This window comes from Dreissena polymorpha, chromosome 9 (assembly GCF_020536995.1).
Source record: "Dreissena polymorpha isolate Duluth1 chromosome 9, UMN_Dpol_1.0, whole genome shotgun sequence".
Lineage (NCBI taxonomy): Eukaryota > Metazoa > Mollusca > Bivalvia > Myida > Dreissenidae > Dreissena > Dreissena polymorpha.
In genome coordinates this window covers 52,877,896-52,894,323 of record NC_068363.1, presented here as the reverse complement: position 1 = coordinate 52,894,323, position 16,428 = coordinate 52,877,896, and the positions used below count along the sequence as shown (strand labels likewise).

Below are 16,428 nucleotides of genomic sequence, written 5' to 3'. Positions count from 1 at the left end.
TTCAATTAAACACAAGATTAAAACCTGTTTTCAACCCGAAAATCCGGAATCGGTAAGTTTCTGTCGTGGCTTTCACTATTGACACATTTAAAGAGTTCATTTCATGCCTTTGGGATAATGCCGTGTTAGTGAGGGGTAGAGCCAGCTGCCTTGTTTAAGGAAATCTGCATGGAAGCGATCGCGCGTTGGATGCGACAATGTTGAATCGGACTGTGTACGTTTGATCTCTCAAGGTCATGCCAACCCAGTGAAGTGTTTTGTCGTTTCGGCCATACCGAGAACATCTAGCAATATGCCGTTGTCAATTCAGCCAAAAGTTTATTTTAATTATATGACAGTCATTGATTGTATTGCTGGCTTATTCATGTCTGCTATATGTAATGAATCATTATCCAGTCGAGAAGCGTTGTTATCGGAATAGTTGTTTGTTGGTAATACGATTGGTTCTTCTATGAACGTTGTATGTATCAGCTTAGACATGTATTCGTTATTATACTAAATTCCAACTAAAACAAAAATAGTTAATGCAAATTAATAAAATGACTTGTATTTGTGGCCGCACAAGCAATTTTGACCCATTTTTCAAAAATTACATTTTGAGATATCATCATTTTCTGGAAGAGTAGAGTTTGGGAAATCAAAATAGGAAATTTTGTGCAAAAATTAATTAAACTTTTTATTATACAGCCTATTTTGTGAACACACTGTATGAAATTAATCAAGTGCAAAAGTCTAAAATGAATATGTTTTTATTGCTCATATATTGCTTATTTTAAGCAGTATTCAAGTAACAGTATACGCAAGTAAAATAGTTTAAACATGTTTACATATAAACACATTGTTAAAAGCATCATTTTTTTATTTTAAAATGGTTTCCATCATTACCATTTTTTGAATGTTGGTATTTTATCCCCAAAATAACAATTGTGCTATGTTTGAAAGATATTTAATACAATTCGTCACATCAATCTTGATGAATAGTTATAGGAAATGTGTACACAAATATTTATATATTTGAAAAGGCGTAACATTAAACAAATGAACTGAGTTGTTTTATTTATTTAAATTCCAAAACTAATTAATGTTAACTGTAAGTACTTAATGTGAAATACTGTTATTTATCCCAATTTTATACCGACATTGATGGTATAACACCTCATGGAATAAACTTGCCTGTATCCCATCTTGTTGAATATACCTGTCGCTTGCGCGGACTAGTTTTTGTTCTACCACTGAATGATTTTTCATAACAAATCTCTAGAGTCAAGACAACCTGAGCTTTAAAATTATACGACCTTTAATCTCTAGATCTAGTCAAGGGACATAATTTTTCGCCATCCGTATAATAAATCAGCTGATTGATGGCGTCATTAAATGACATACTTATTGCGTCATTTTCCAAAAATATGTGATGTCATCTTTTGGTGTACACGAAACAAGGATACGATGTCTGGGAACACAACATTGAAGACGCGAATTTTTTTCGTGTACATTTATCCTGGATGAAAAAGTGCATATTCTATGGACTACTTACCTCGGATGGACCCGGTGGGACGAATGATTTAGATCTACATTTACATTTACATTTATTCGTGTTATTGATGTTCAGTATGTGCGTACCTAGGCCTATTTGGATGTGAAATTTTGAAATTGTGTGTGTAGAACTTACTGGTGGGTGTGTATTTTGTTTCAGTAGTCTATTCGAATTGTTTTGCTTTTGGATTAACGTTACGTAAGGGTGTTTTCTTTGATGAATAAACTTTGTCTTTGTTATTTTATCAAAGAAAGTCTATTCAGTAAGAATAACCCTTTTGCAACAAGTGTTTCAAAAATTTGGGTCTAATAAAATTATGACAGATTATCTTGTGAAGGCTAGATCTAGACGCCATCAAAATATGCAGCGTCCATGAAAAATAAGGCGAGTAAAGTTTTTCGATAATTTATGTTTAGAACGACTCTGTAAATATACATGTCTGTTGACATCGACATCATTTTGCCAGGAGCAATCGCCGCCATATTGTATTTTGATCATTTTCTTTGAAAATAGAATGAAATATATTAAAATAAAACTTTCTTTTGGCGGTCGTAATGTGTTACAATGTGCATGCTGCGTAAAATTGAATCGAGGCCTATGGTGATATTTGTTCTCGTTTTTCAGTTTTTGTGTGAAATTTTTAAAGACTATTTTGCGTACCAGCACAAATACATTCTAAATCACTACGCATTTGTTAGATTGCAAGCGCTTGTAAGAATGAATTAAAATTATTGTTAAGGTTATAAGATCTATTTATGTCAAATGTCACGTTGAAGAAAAAATCAAATGGGATAAATAGAATACTAGGATAAGCGTTTAATACAAAGAAGTTTATCTTGCTCGGCTCGAACACCGTAAGCGCTCGCCAAGGCTCGCGCTCCCGGCGTTCTAAGCCTCGCAGCATAAACTTCTCTGTATTCAACGCTAACTTAGTATTCTCTATATAAAATCATTCCGCATACAAAGTACATGTCTATACACAAACTCCACAAACCTAGTCCTCTGAAAGCTTTTAATAATTTGAAGCTAAAAAACTGATCGTCATGGTAACTATTTGTCTTTAACATTGTACAATATAAAAATGTGCCTTCAAATAAAGGCTGGTTCAACATTAGTAACGTTAAAATTGGACTTACATTGATACATGACAAATGGTAAATACATCACTGCAAAGTCAATGTGTATAGCTTTATGATGTTATATTTTATTTCAGTTAAAATAACATAAAAGCTGGGTTCGCACCGCCGATCAGATCAACTCGATCAAGCCCGACCAAGCGGTCGGGTACTGGTCTGGTTTGGTCGGCATGAGTGGTCGGGTGCGGTCGGGTAGGTCGGCATTGGTTGGGCTTCCTACCCGATATTTTTTGACATGTCAAAAAAATATCGAGAAGCGGTCGAGTAGAAAATGGATCGAGAAGCGCTCGGGAAGTGGTCGTGTATTAGTCGAGTAGAAGATCGAGTTGATCGTGAAGCAATCGTGTGGCGATCGGATTGGCATCTTTTATAAGACAAAACTGTTAATTACATATTCAGAATGCATTATTGTAATATTCATTCGTTTTTTAGTACCAAAGCGCGTTTCTCTTGCTTTATTATTTTTAGTAATTGCATATTTTTACAGTTTTACTGCATTTATAAACTGTTTCATTTTTTGAGTATTTACAAAATAAAATTTAACAATTAGTTGTGATGTTAAATCAGTTCTTATATGCAAGTGTCTATTTCACTTTTAAATTATAACAGCATAATTATTATACATTATTGAAAGATTATTCTTAGATTGATGTCATATCCAACTTTGCATTGTGTAGTTAAATAACATTTTATTGAACTGTATGGGAAGCTATATTGATTAAGTTATGAATGTTGTATTATACAACATGCATTATTTCTACCACAAGTATAACATATAAGGCCTATTGCTACTAATAAGGCACTGTATAAATTTGATACTGTTTTTGATGCACTTAAAAAACTTGAATTATTACTACACTTGAGTATTTTTTATTTATTTTGTTGTTCATCATGTTTTGCAAAAGAGTGCGTTAATGCATTTGAAAATATACTTAAAACACACTAAAACTGCACTTAAACCCTTTACCACTTAGATACATGTACGTATTTTCACGCATTTATAGTGCCTTAGAGACTGAAAGTTATATTTAATTTAACACCTCTCTTATTAGAATCAAGTTTTTAAGGCTTCATCTCCATACGTTAGATACTGATGAGCAGCAAACAGCATAAACCTGAACAGACTGTGAGTTACTGGCAAGCTTTTCTGGTTTTATTTTGTTTGCACATAGCAATTTCCACTTTGGCTCTGAGTGGGAAAGTGTTAACATACCTATTTCCTAGTAAAGTGTATTTGTGATGATAACAAATACACTTGAAGAGTATTAACGCTGGAAAATGCATTTCTTTCTGTTGAAAGTGAGTCTTGTCTGCATTTTTAAGTGTTTTAAATGCACACTTAATGCAGAAAAACACAATGCAATTACTGTAACATGCAATGGGCATTAAATACACTTTTTCTTGTAATTATATGCTTAAGTGAATTAAAATCATCTTTAAATAACCCTATCATTCGATCCGGGGCATATTGTATTTTGGCCTGTCTGTTGTGTGTGTCTGTCGAAAACCTTAACCTTGGTCATAACTTTTGCAATATTGAAGATAGCAACTTGATTTTTGGCATGCATGTGTATCTCATGGAGCTGCAACTGTTGAGTGGTGAAAGGTCAAGGTCATCCTTCAAAAACAAAAGTAAAATATATGGCTTCAAAGCGGCGCATTAGGGGGCATTGTGTTTCACAAACACAGCTCTTGTGAACAATTAAAAATACCCTTTTGTTTAAATTTTCTTTTGATATGTGACTCTTAAATGACATTTGCACCACTAATATGAGATAGTCTGAAATAATATGTGCCCATATGCTTTTTCACTACACTATATGATATCATTCGTATGAATCATGTGTTCTGCTTTAAAAAATGTATCTGCCACTTCTGTTTTGTTTTATGAAAATTACCCATACAATTCATTTGAAAGATCAAGAGATACATAGCAGCATGCTACACCCTACTCCTTTTTACATGACTTGATGGTAATCAGTTCCCAATTCTATATCGTAGATGGTTGTCTTTTTTTTCTGAATTGAATCGTCTAAGACGAAAGTTTGGTTTCCTGCAAGGTTTAGCATTTAAATTGTGTAAGACACTTTACATGGAACTTATTATGTTTTGTGTATGGGTGTTTATTAACTCATAAAATCACACGATGTTGCGACGTACGATATTTTGCGCGACAGCCGCGGCGACGCACGATATTTTGAGCGATACACGAAGCGACGCGAGAGAATGGTCCGTGAAATATCACCCTTGTGTAGGTAGCCAAAAACGCGATATATCGTGTTTATTATATCAGTGCGTCGCCGCGACTGTCGCTCAAAATATCGTGCGTCGCCGCGACTGTCGCGCGTGTATTGCTTCGTGTCTCGTGTCTCGCGTTCAAAGGGCGATGCACGAAACAAAAAGTGACGCACGATATTATTCGCGACAGTCGCGGCGACGCACGACATTTAATTATTTAAATATCGCCCATTTTATCCGAATTTCGTGTATCGCGGTATAATTTCAGACCGCGACACACGACGCACAAAGCGATACTCGATACTCGATATTTTGTGCGACAGTCGCGGCGACACACGATATTTGTACTGTTTAAATATCGCTGGAATAATATCGCCTGTCGACTGTCGCGTTTTTTAAACGGTGTTACAGTTATTTTTAACCATTCTATTATCAATATGGCTGCCCTCGACACGCTTATTCTAGAATTAGTAACCCGAGTTCAAATTAATTAATGTTCATAATAATCTTGATATATATTAACAAGGATATATGTTTAAAACTATTGAGTAATTTGAACTATGTAGTACAATTTATATCAATTTTAAGATTATATATCATTGGCGTCGCTCTGGAGAGCGGCGACTAGTATGTAATGCATTTTTCTTTCGCTTATGGGAGGGGAAGTTATTATACGGATCAATGTATATATTTTTGTTTTAAGAATATCTTGCATAGTGGTGATTTTTTGTGTAAATTAGTTTAAATAAGTACTGCATTTGTGCCTATTACATTTATTACAACATTTATTGCCAATAATGCAAAGCTAATTGTTTTAATTCATAACTGATCCACAGCTGGTCACAGGGGAAAGATCACAGGGACTGGGCAAATACGCGAAACTTTCTAGTTTTGTATAAAAACAAAACATAATCAAAATATATTTATTTTGTGTTTTTTCTGATATGCTTATTTAGTGGAGAATCAATGTAGTACGATATTTGACGACCTATCGAGCAAGCAAGTTTATTGGAAGGCGTAGTGGTACGAAAACGTACAATGTATTAGTTTATTAATAGACATATAATAACGATCGCTATACACAACTTCACCAAATAGCAGTACATAAATGATGTCAGCCGGAATAGCTCAGTTGGGAGAGCATTAGACTGAAGTTGTTTACGCAACAATCATCTGAAGGCCCCCGGTTTAATCCCGGGTTCCGGCACGAACGGAACAGTTCGGCGGCTGACATTTTTTTTTCAGTCAGGTTAATAAATATAATAAAGCTTTATTTTATGTAGACATTTTAAAATCCATTTTACTACAATTGGACATTTTTATTAAAATTAATGGATGCCGCGTGGTGACAACGTTAATTAAAGTTTCTTACATCACTTAAATATCTTATAAAAAATACACGTGTTTTATATTAACAAATAAATGCAAACAACACATCTAATATCCATGTATTTTTATGGTTGTCTATCATATGCTCTAAGTACTATCTCTACCACATATAGAGCGCGAAGCGCGACACGTATTATTGATTGTAACAATTAGTTGCGAAAAAGGAAGCAGCCGCTTATCAAGGAGGAGCTGTGTCCCAGCAACCCGTTTCCCTAGAGTCAAGCACTCCTCGGAGTTTGTTTTTAAGAACCACATATAGAGCGCGAAGCGCGATACGTATTACTATCCAGGTGGTATGGGCCCTTTAGCATTATTCGACCATTACGTCCAAATTATCTTCCTTAGAATTTGAGAAATTTTGAAATCGTTGTTCAAAGTCCAAATTTTCATCCGATTGTTCCCAAACTTGTACAGTTTTTTTTTTATCAATGAGGACCCAACCCAAACTCTCTATATGAGCAATACCGGACCATAAGTCCAGAATAATGTCTCTTTGAATTTAAAAATAAAAGTGAAAAACTGCATGGTTAGGTGATTATGTCAACATTTTTCATCAGATACTTTCTAAACTTACAGTGTCTTCATATCAATGAGCATTTTACCTCATTAAAAATGAGAAACATCGGGACAATAAGTCCAGAACTTTTTTCTATTAAATTTGACAAAATAAACAATTTCCACTTGTTTAAAAGATTTCACAACTTTCGTCTGAATCTTTCCAAACTTATGTGTTTTTATATCAGTATTCCTCGAACCCTATTGCAAATGATCAATATCGGAGCAATAAATCTATTAAGATCTTTTACTGAATTTCAAAGTATTGTGAAATGCAGCTTCTTAATGCAATTTACAGTTTTCATTCACTTTTTTTTCAAACTTTTACAGTGTTTTCATATCAATGAGTACTCAGCCCCTATTGTAAATGAGCAACGTAAGAATAAGTTCAGAATCATCTTTGAACGCGAGACACGAAGCTATACTCGATATTTTGCACGACAGTCGCGGCGACGCACGATATTTTGCGCGATTGTCGCGGCGACGCACGATATTTTGCGCGACAAACGATATTTTGCGCGACCGTCGCGGCGACTGCACGATATAACTAACACGGTATATCGCCTTTTGGGCTACCTACGCAAGGGTGATATTTCGTGGTAAATTCTCACGCGTCGTTTCATATATCGCGCAAAATATCGTGCGTCGGCCGTGACTGTCGCGCAAAATATATTGCCTCGCCGCGACTGTCGCGCAAAATATCGTGTATCGCTTCGTGTGTCGTGTGTCGCCCTTGATGAAAAAGGGCGAGATTATAGATGGCACTATATAGATTCCGTATTTTGTAGATGCATCAGTATGCAATTCAAATTACAGTTTACAATTGTGATATGCCAATGCAGATGGCTAGTACGTATAACCAGTGTTCAAACATAAATCGTTTATCTACAAATCGTAACAGAACAGTTATTACTTTCTATCACCGCTTGTTTGTTTCGAAATTGGGCTAGTTGATTTTATTTTCAAATGTGTTTTTTCGAAAAAATTATCATAAAATTAAATAGTGATATTGGTTGGTTGTAATTGACGGCCGCAGCTTTTTAACAAAGGCGTTATCTGATGGAGCTTGTCGTACGTTCAACGACAAATAGAAATTGTTTCAATCTCCACGCAGAGTTGTCGTTCCTTGCTCTTACATACATCTCTGCGTTAGGCTCAGCATGCCATTTTGTCTACTAAATAGGTAAAACCGAACAAACGCATTCAATGTATATTTGAGTGGATATTTAAGATCGCATGCATTAAATTAAGAAATATGACTTTTAAATTTACGATAAATCGTGCAAAACTTGTGAGTTTTAATGCAACTCTTTGGAACTATTTTATTGCCCATTTACAGAGATGGAATCATTCCACGCACTTCACAAATGTAAACAATTGTACATATTTTTTATTGAGTGACCTTAGGCATTGCTTCGGCGTATTTATATATGTTGGTTTCTTAACATCAAAAAAAACATATCAATTTTATAATAATTAATTAAGACTGATATTAGATATCATGGTATGAGATGGTTTTCTTTTTAGCAGTGAATGCAATGTAACCGTCGTGCAAGAGATTGTTTAGTATACTGTAACCTCAATGATGAACGCTTGGAATGATCTTGACATGAATGAGACGCTTTCATATCAGTAGTCCGTTCTGAGCCCAACACAGAGGTGAATGTAATGTAACAGTCGTGCAAGAGATTGAAATTGTTTATGCAGTTGATCGAAAAATAAATCGATTAATTGATATAGGTTTTCTAAGGTAAGCGGTAAATACTATTTGAATAGGATGTGACTTTATGAAATTAAAAGAACTTATTTATCTTCTGGTGAACATAACATAAACGATGTAAATTCAACCTTCATATTAATTAAGATAGTGTTACTACATTTACATGCAGAACCCAGATAGCAGGCTTTCATTTTTGCCTTTATCAGTACGATATGCATCATAGTTAGTGATTATTTAGATGCAAATGAGTGTACAACGCTGTCGAGATATCGTCGGTTGTGTATATTGTGCAATATACTAAGTGAACTATAAACATTGAAAGGTAATACTTTTACAGCCTGTTAATAAATTTAACGATGAGGTAACATTATAGAAGTGTATTTCAAGTATTAAAGTACTTCCGTACAATATACTTTTGTGTCGTGTGTTATATATTTCGATATTTTCTTAGTCAAATACAATCTTTTCCAAATGTTCTGCATAATCTATTACATATAACCGTACAGCATAATATTGACCTACCAGTTAAACCGCAAACGTGAGAGGACCTTTGCTTTATTCTCCGGTCAATTCAATCTTTTTGCTGACTTGTCTGTCACTATAAATAAAGAAGGCACTCAATGTTCAGTAATTAGTCTTAAATTATGAACCGTTCACTGATTTAAAAATTTAACTATCAAACTTCCATTTTCATCATAATTAGTACTTTTTTGCTCAATTGAAAATTCTTTCTGTCTTTATTTCGACTCAACAAGGTCCGTTTATTTCATTAATTGTAAAAATCAATGAACACATGGACTCCGTCGCTTTTGAGAGCGTCCGTGCTTATAAACTCGTTCGTTTTCTAAAAAGGTCAGATCATTTATCATGTGATTACTTACAATTTACCCCTGAAAAGTGTCAATAGGCAACGAATTGTGATCAACCGTTTTAAATAGTGGATGTTATGTATTTAGAGTATCACTGGAAATATTTTCTGTTAGTAATTATATGAAGTGCCTGCATCACTTTGTACTGTTGTATTTAACTTCTTATTATACTAAATTCACAAAAAGTGTACGAAAGTTAATAAACATAGTGAGTCCTTACATATAAACGTCTCTTGCATGGAAAAACTGTTTACACCGAAACAAATCTTATTTTCAATAGAAATATAATTATTTAACAGTTTCTATGTACATTCCAAGAAATTTTTCACATACCGTGACAGTTTCGATCCACCATTGGTGAATCTTCATCAGACTGTGACTTTGCGGTAAATGCACGTTACAGGGCGGGATCACTGCCGGAATGGTTCCCAGCAGTAAACAAAGGCCTGTAGATGGGGCTCAGTTGGTAGCCCCCCCTCGTCCCTGTTCATTACCCGTCTCTCCTTAGCTATCGCAACCGATTCCCTGAGTTTTTTGAGTGCGGTGTTGTTTTCCCAATCAATCACCCTTCCTAGTCAATGACATGGTTGTGCCTAGCTATATGGTTTGTAACTGCACTAGAGTGTTCTTTTGCTTCTGATTTTCTCCTTCCTGACCGCGTGAAAAGTTGTGGACTGTTTTGGCATCTTTTTTATGCTCATTCATCCGAGTATCAAGTTTGCGACCTGTTTCTCCTATGTACACAGTTTCACAATTCTTGCACGGGATCTTGTATACACAGCCGCACACCTCTTCCGTCAGCGTCTTGTCCTTAGGATGTACGAGAAAGCGTCTGAGAGTGCTGTGTGGTCGCATTGCTACACTTATGTTGTGCTTTCTGTAGACTCGCGCCAGCGCTTCAGATACATTTTTCACATAGGGAATGACTACCATACCCTTCGACTTATTCTTGGTTTTATCCCTTTATGTCCTCATTTTACCCTTCCCCTCTTGCTTTTCTGATATATTCGTTTCCGTGTCTTTAACTACTTTGTTTATTGTCCCTTATGGATATCCGCACACTTTCAAAGCTCCCCTGATGTGGTCAAGTTCCCTTTTCTGATCCTCTTTATCAGTCACTATAGTAAAACATATGTCGACTAGAGTTCTTACCACACTCAATTTGTGAGATAACGGATGGTGGGGGTCGAATTGCAGATATTGATCTGTATGGGTTGGTTTCCTGTAAACCAATAACTTCACCGATCCGTCGTCCTTTCTCACTATCAAAGAGTCCAGAAATGGTATCTTGCCCTCAGCTTCCTCCTCGTTTGTGAATGTGATACTGCCTTTAATATCAACTGTAGTCAAGTGCTCCGTCACCTCATTTATATACCCTTTCTTCACAATCTCTAGAATGTCATCCACGTATCTCTTCCAAAGTTTAGGGGCGCATGGTATGAGAGATGTTGCAATGGCCTGCTGTTCTAGCCACTCCATAAACAGATTCGCTACTATTGGACTCACTGGTGAACCCATTGCTGTACCAAACTTTTGTTGAAAAATTTCCCCGCGAAACTGGAAATATGTGGTGGTCAAGATAAATTATAAAAGGTCCATAATATCATTCACTTCTAAATGTGTTCCCTTTTTCAATGTAGTGTCAGAAAGGAGCCGTTGTTCAATGATTTCAATAGTTTTGTCAATAGGTGTGTTTGTAAACAATGACACAACATCATGTGAATAGAAATATAATTATAAAAATCAACGTTATCAAAACAATTACGCTGGTTTGCAAATAATACTTTGAATAAGAAGTTGATAACGTTCTGCATTTATTCTTTTAAATTAAATAGGACATCAACTAGAAGAAAGAAGCTTTTGACATGGCAACCGCCGATTTTCAAGAATCAGATATGAATGATGCGGAATATGATTTTGTTTGTCAGAATTGTGCATCTGAAGGATTGAATGTTGAGGCTGAGTATTTCTGTAAAGATTGTGCTAAATACGTCTGCACTAATCACAAAAACAACGTTCATGCAGGCCATATGATACCTCGAAAGTCGGAAAATGAACTTGCAAAATGTTATCTCCACAATTCAGAGTTTATAATGTTTTGCCAGACGCATCAGGAGTTGTGTTGTGATAAGTGCTTGGAACAAAACCACAGGTATTCATTTATTTAATAATTTTAAACATGTGTATCGTCGAAAGAATCATAATGTGTTTTGCAAATCAAAGACTATTTCACACTATATCTCGATTTAACCTTAATTCCAAAAATAAAAGTTTGAACTTTCAATATTCGAGAATTGTTCAGTGCACATACTGTCTTACTAACTTTATCGGTAAGATTTACTAATTTGTTTTTTTCAGAAGCTGCAGTGATTTAGAATTTTTATTTGTCATGATTGCCAAAGACAAAATAACCAATGAAAATGTTATAAAGCAACAAGCCGAAGCAAAAATTACCTTAGAAGAACTAAGTAAGTATAGGAAACCTTACAACATGCAAAAGGATAGAATTGAGGAATCCGCTAAAACTGCGATAACAGAAATTAAAGTATTTCGTCGAAATATAGACACAGTTTTAGATGCACTAGAAAAGGAATCTATTGATTCAGTAAATTCCTTAAAAGATGAACTGACAATTGAGCTCCAACAGAATATTAATCATTTATTGGCGCTGCAAGGAGAGCTTTATAACACCATGACGACTCTCATACCACATTCACGTCATGAGCTCTTGGAATACATCCGATTCAATAAGGTTCGGGACATTGTAAGAAAATCCTATTCTCATATAACTGATGTGATGACAAAACCAGCAAATGAAATCGAATTCAAAGGTATATAGACGGCATATAGCTTTTATATGTTTCGACTTGTATTGTATAGGTATTTCGGACTTGCATTTGATAAACAACGGATCTTAACACGAATGTTATTTTTATAATGTTTCGAAACTATTTGTATTCCTATTCATATTTGATATTAGACCATTATTATATAACACACGATGTTGGTTTTGGGTGCATTTTGAAATGAGATATGTTAAAACTTCATTCCAAAACTGTAGTGGCATGATATAATTATTTTATGACTTTTAGCTAAAACAAATATTGTGCAAAGATTGGCCAATGAAATCAACCTGGGTGAGGCATTCCGATATATTGCATCCATTATAAAAAAGACAGAAAACTATAAGGTGAAGTTAAAAGATGACGAAAGAACGTGCGAAATAAACGGAGTTTGTGAGTTAGAAGACGGGCTTTTAGCATTGACTGACTGTTCCAACAACAGACTTAAAATTATGGATTCTGGCTTCCAACTTGTTGGCGTAGCTAATTTATCTAGCGCTCCGCAAGACATTTGCAGTATGGGTGATAATAAGATTGCAGTTGCACTTTCAGAAAACACAATTCAGTATTTGGAAGTACTTAATACAAAGATACAAACTCTTGGAACTATCAAATTAGAAGAACCATGTAGTGGAATTGCATACCACGCTGATAATCTGTATGTCGCATCGAAAACAGTTCTCAATATGTACAATACATCTGGATATCGTGTTAAGAAACTTTATGAAGATAATGTGACTCCAGGTAAGGCAAAAATTAAATTATCTTTTATAACATCGATTTAAATTCAAATGCTATCAGATGAACTATAATTCATTGATCACGAATGGATATAACCATTGCACAATTATCAAATATTTAAATTTATGAATACTGTTCAAGAATTTTCGAATATTGTACGATCTATTTGTATTTTATATTGTATTTTATATAGGTTCCGTTAACTTGTGTAAAGTAAATAACAAAGGCACACTTATTTATATAACGGGGATTGGGCAGAGCCAAATCATGCAACTTGACTGGTCAGATGGACAGGCCAAACCTCTGAAACAAGTAAGCCTGACTGATCCAAGAGGTTTGTGCATAACAGAAATCGGGAATGTGCTGGTGTGTGATAGGGGGTCGAACTCAATAATGCTTGTAAATGGTACAAATATATCAACTCTAATTGGTTCGACAGATTGCCCTAACATGCCAGTAGCTGTGTGTTACACAAGAACAAATCCATGTCTAATAATTGGATCCTCGTCGCGTAACAGTATAAGGGTGATTAGACTGAATGAAGTTATTTAACTGAAATGTTGTGTTTTCTTTCCGATGAAAAAAAAGAAATGTTAGATACTGTAAGAAAACGCGATTATAGTACTATATAAGGGTTCTGTTAGTTGTAGACAATATATGAGACAATTGTATGTCAACAATAATATATTCCATATATTAGAATATGGTTGGCTCTGCTTGAGCAAGGTAATTTAATAAAAAAATGTTGTGAAAATATAAATACTTAATGAACACGGCAATATTTTATTATAATGTGTCATACACGCTCGTTATGCAATTAGATTTTGTCATGACGCGCTTTGATAATAAGTTAAGTGTTGCAATATATTTGTAATAAAATAAAATGCACATAAAACTGTCTATGGAAAAATTTTAAAGTATGAAGTGGTACAAAAGGTTATGCTATAGTACAGTGTATGCAAACCTTTGATACCAGCTATCGTGATTGCGTTCATCGTATCGAATTGTGACAATAAATACGATAATAAAATTATCATGTGATACATATGCGTTGTCAGTTAAAGGTATGTTGAAGGTTGCTTTATTAGATATTATCCTATTACAACTCGACATGCGACTTCGCAATTATGTTTACTTTTTCTAAAAGCACACCACCATATGAATCGTTTCGAGTTTATCCAAAAGTAATAAAGAAATATTACGTGTGAAAAATGTACATATTTCATTCATTATTATTTATTACAAAAAATTTAAAAATATACGAAAATAACGCAATGTCAAATAATAAAATCATCCTGTTGTTATCTAGATTGTGATCCAATAAAGCGGAGGTTGTATACATTGTTGATATACGACGGCAGAAATGTTACCCTTAAAAAATCGTCAATAGGTATACCTTCCTATGCGCAGGATTACAATCATGTCGAGAATGAGACAACATAGAAATTCTATTTAACTTAAAAAAATCGTTTCTCACATTTTAAATCTTCCAAAATGATTTGCTTTTTATCGCATGACTTTAAAATTATTGAAATAACATTCATTATTCGTAAATAGAATGAAAAGAGTAACACATTTTTAAAACCGTTAACAGAGGGAGGCATTATTGATTACATTCGTTAGTGTTATGCATGTTACGTTTAGAATTACACGCAGCTTTGAACAATTATGAAAGAACCGTCAACATGACTGAGCACGAAGTTTGATTTCTTTGACGAGAAAAAGTATATGCTGTTTAAAGGGAGGGAACTTTTAAATATATGTGTGTTTCACTCATTTAGTGTTTCCTTCGCTTTGTGTTTACAACCACGAACCACTGGACGACACCTTACAAACCACCGTTCACTTATTTCTCCTTATATACTACTCACTATTTGCTTAGGATCACTTTTTATTTTCACATGATCTTCAATTTAATCTAATTTAATTTAAATTGTTATTTTGCAGGTTTTGATATTAGAATGTGTATTGTTGGTTTTATTTTTATGTATTGATTTATCATTGATGCGTGACGCTGGCTGAATCTAGCTAGGGGTGAACTTCAAATTTCACATGCTATAAGAAGTGATTCTCAGTAAAGTTTGAGTAGTATAAATAAATTGTCAATCGGTCGTTTAGTGATACATACGGTTGTATAGAAACGTGTCTAATAACGTGTCTAATAACAAGAGTCGCATCTAAATGATTAATCATAGTTTAACAAGTGACTTCTTTATATCAGACATCCAACGTTTCAACAATAGACATGGGTCACCAGAAACAGTCTAGTAACAATGAAACAAATCTCGTGAGCGATACATTTATTAATAAGCTACGGAAGTACATAAATGGGTTTATCCTGTCTTGATTAGGACTCAAAGTGGTATAATAGCAGATTTAATTACACGTAATGGAATTTTTAATCAGATTTGCAGGTGCCTGTGGAAGGCTTGTCAGGTCAAATAAAAGTGAACCGAATTTATTTCACCCGAATCAAAAAACGTCAAAACAACTTTTATGAAACGTTCTATGTTAATAAGTCGATTTTTTTTTTATTTTATAATACGCATTTATATAATTAAGGCATTAATAAATGTTGTATATAGAGATTTTTGTGCAGTACAGTATTATTACACGTATATTTGCATGTATTGTTGATTTGCCTGCAATGAATGGTTAATTATGTCAATGTTTCATTATGATGTTATTATTATGTAAATTTTCATGCATTTTAAGTATTGCCCATGTTGTGTGATGTTGTTTGAATAAAATATATTTTAAAACCATGTTCATCTTTGTAAATAAGCAAATAGTGATACATTGCATTGTTTCTTGTTTGTTAGATTCTGGAATAACCAGTACATTGTTAGAACCTCTTCTTTATATGAATAAGTTATTAATTCGGTTCATACATATATAACTTAGTAATTTGATTACATATGGGGATATCAGTATTAAGGTGGGTTCCCACTGCTGATCCGATCAACTCGATAATCCCGATCACCGAAATTTCCCGACCAAACCCGACCAAGCTCGACTAAAAAGGGTATACACGACTTCTTCTTGACCTCCTGTCGATAACACACGACCCCCACACGACTCATTCACGACTTCCACTCAGCCATCTTTCCGATTTCCGCTCAATCATCTCGACCTATACGCGAGCCCTATACGATCTCAGCTCGACCAAGTGGACCTCAGCTCGATCGCCACAAGATCTTCACACGACCGGATCGTGATGGTGGTACTACAGTCGTACAAAGCGATCTTAAATAAGTCGGGTAGAGGTCGAACGGATCGGGTACAGAGCTCTTGTATGATCGAATAGCAATCGGGAAGTGTTCGTGTACGGTCGAGTAGCCGTCGGGTAGCAGTCTAGTAAATCTGTACTTCAAATCGAATAGAGGTCGAGTGGATCGTGTTG

At 34.7% G+C, this 16,428-nt stretch overlaps 1 protein-coding gene and 1 long non-coding RNA gene across 8 annotated transcripts; both read left to right on the top strand.

The window, feature by feature from the left end:
- The first annotated feature begins 1,595 nt into the window (after nt 1-1,595).
- LOC127843802 (uncharacterized) lies at nt 1,596-3,519 on the top strand. The gene is made up of 2 exons (XR_008032352.1): nt 1,596-1,671; nt 2,748-3,519. It is a non-coding gene; the product is annotated as an uncharacterized LOC127843802 (long non-coding RNA).
- A 4,954-nt stretch (nt 3,520-8,473) lies between these two features.
- LOC127843797 (tripartite motif-containing protein 16-like) lies at nt 8,474-15,790 on the top strand. Of its 7 annotated transcripts, none has more exons than XM_052373599.1 (6): nt 8,474-8,602; nt 10,864-11,034; nt 11,277-11,593; nt 11,800-12,272; nt 12,534-13,028; nt 13,219-15,790. In XM_052373599.1, the coding sequence occupies exons 3-6, from the start codon at nt 11,307-11,309 to the stop codon at nt 13,575-13,577; spliced, it is 1,614 nt and encodes a 537-aa protein (XP_052229559.1). In that variant the 5' UTR covers nt 8,474-8,602; nt 10,864-11,034; nt 11,277-11,306; the 3' UTR covers nt 13,578-15,790. The 7 variants fall into 7 exon arrangements, with proteins under 7 accessions (XP_052229559.1, XP_052229563.1, XP_052229556.1 ...); XM_052373601.1 differs by having other exon boundaries at nt 8,484-8,602; nt 10,869-11,034; XM_052373602.1 differs by lacking the exon at nt 8,474-8,602 and adding an exon at nt 8,664-8,894 and having other exon boundaries at nt 10,869-11,034.
- Nucleotides 15,791-16,428: the final 638 nt, after the last annotated feature.

What these genes read in the sequence shown, in the direction of transcription:
- LOC127843797 (XM_052373596.1), top strand. Translation starts at nt 11,307, where the DNA reads ATGGCAACCGCCGATTTTCAAGAATCAGATATGAATGATGCGGAATAT. An exon ending in AAATGAAATCGAATTCAAAG is followed by an intron (nt 12,273 to 12,533) that starts GTATATAGACGG and finishes TATGACTTTTAG; the next exon opens with CTAAAACAAATATTGTGCAA. An exon ending in TGAAGATAATGTGACTCCAG is followed by an intron (nt 13,029 to 13,218) that starts GTAAGGCAAAAA and finishes TATTTTATATAG; the next exon opens with GTTCCGTTAACTTGTGTAAA.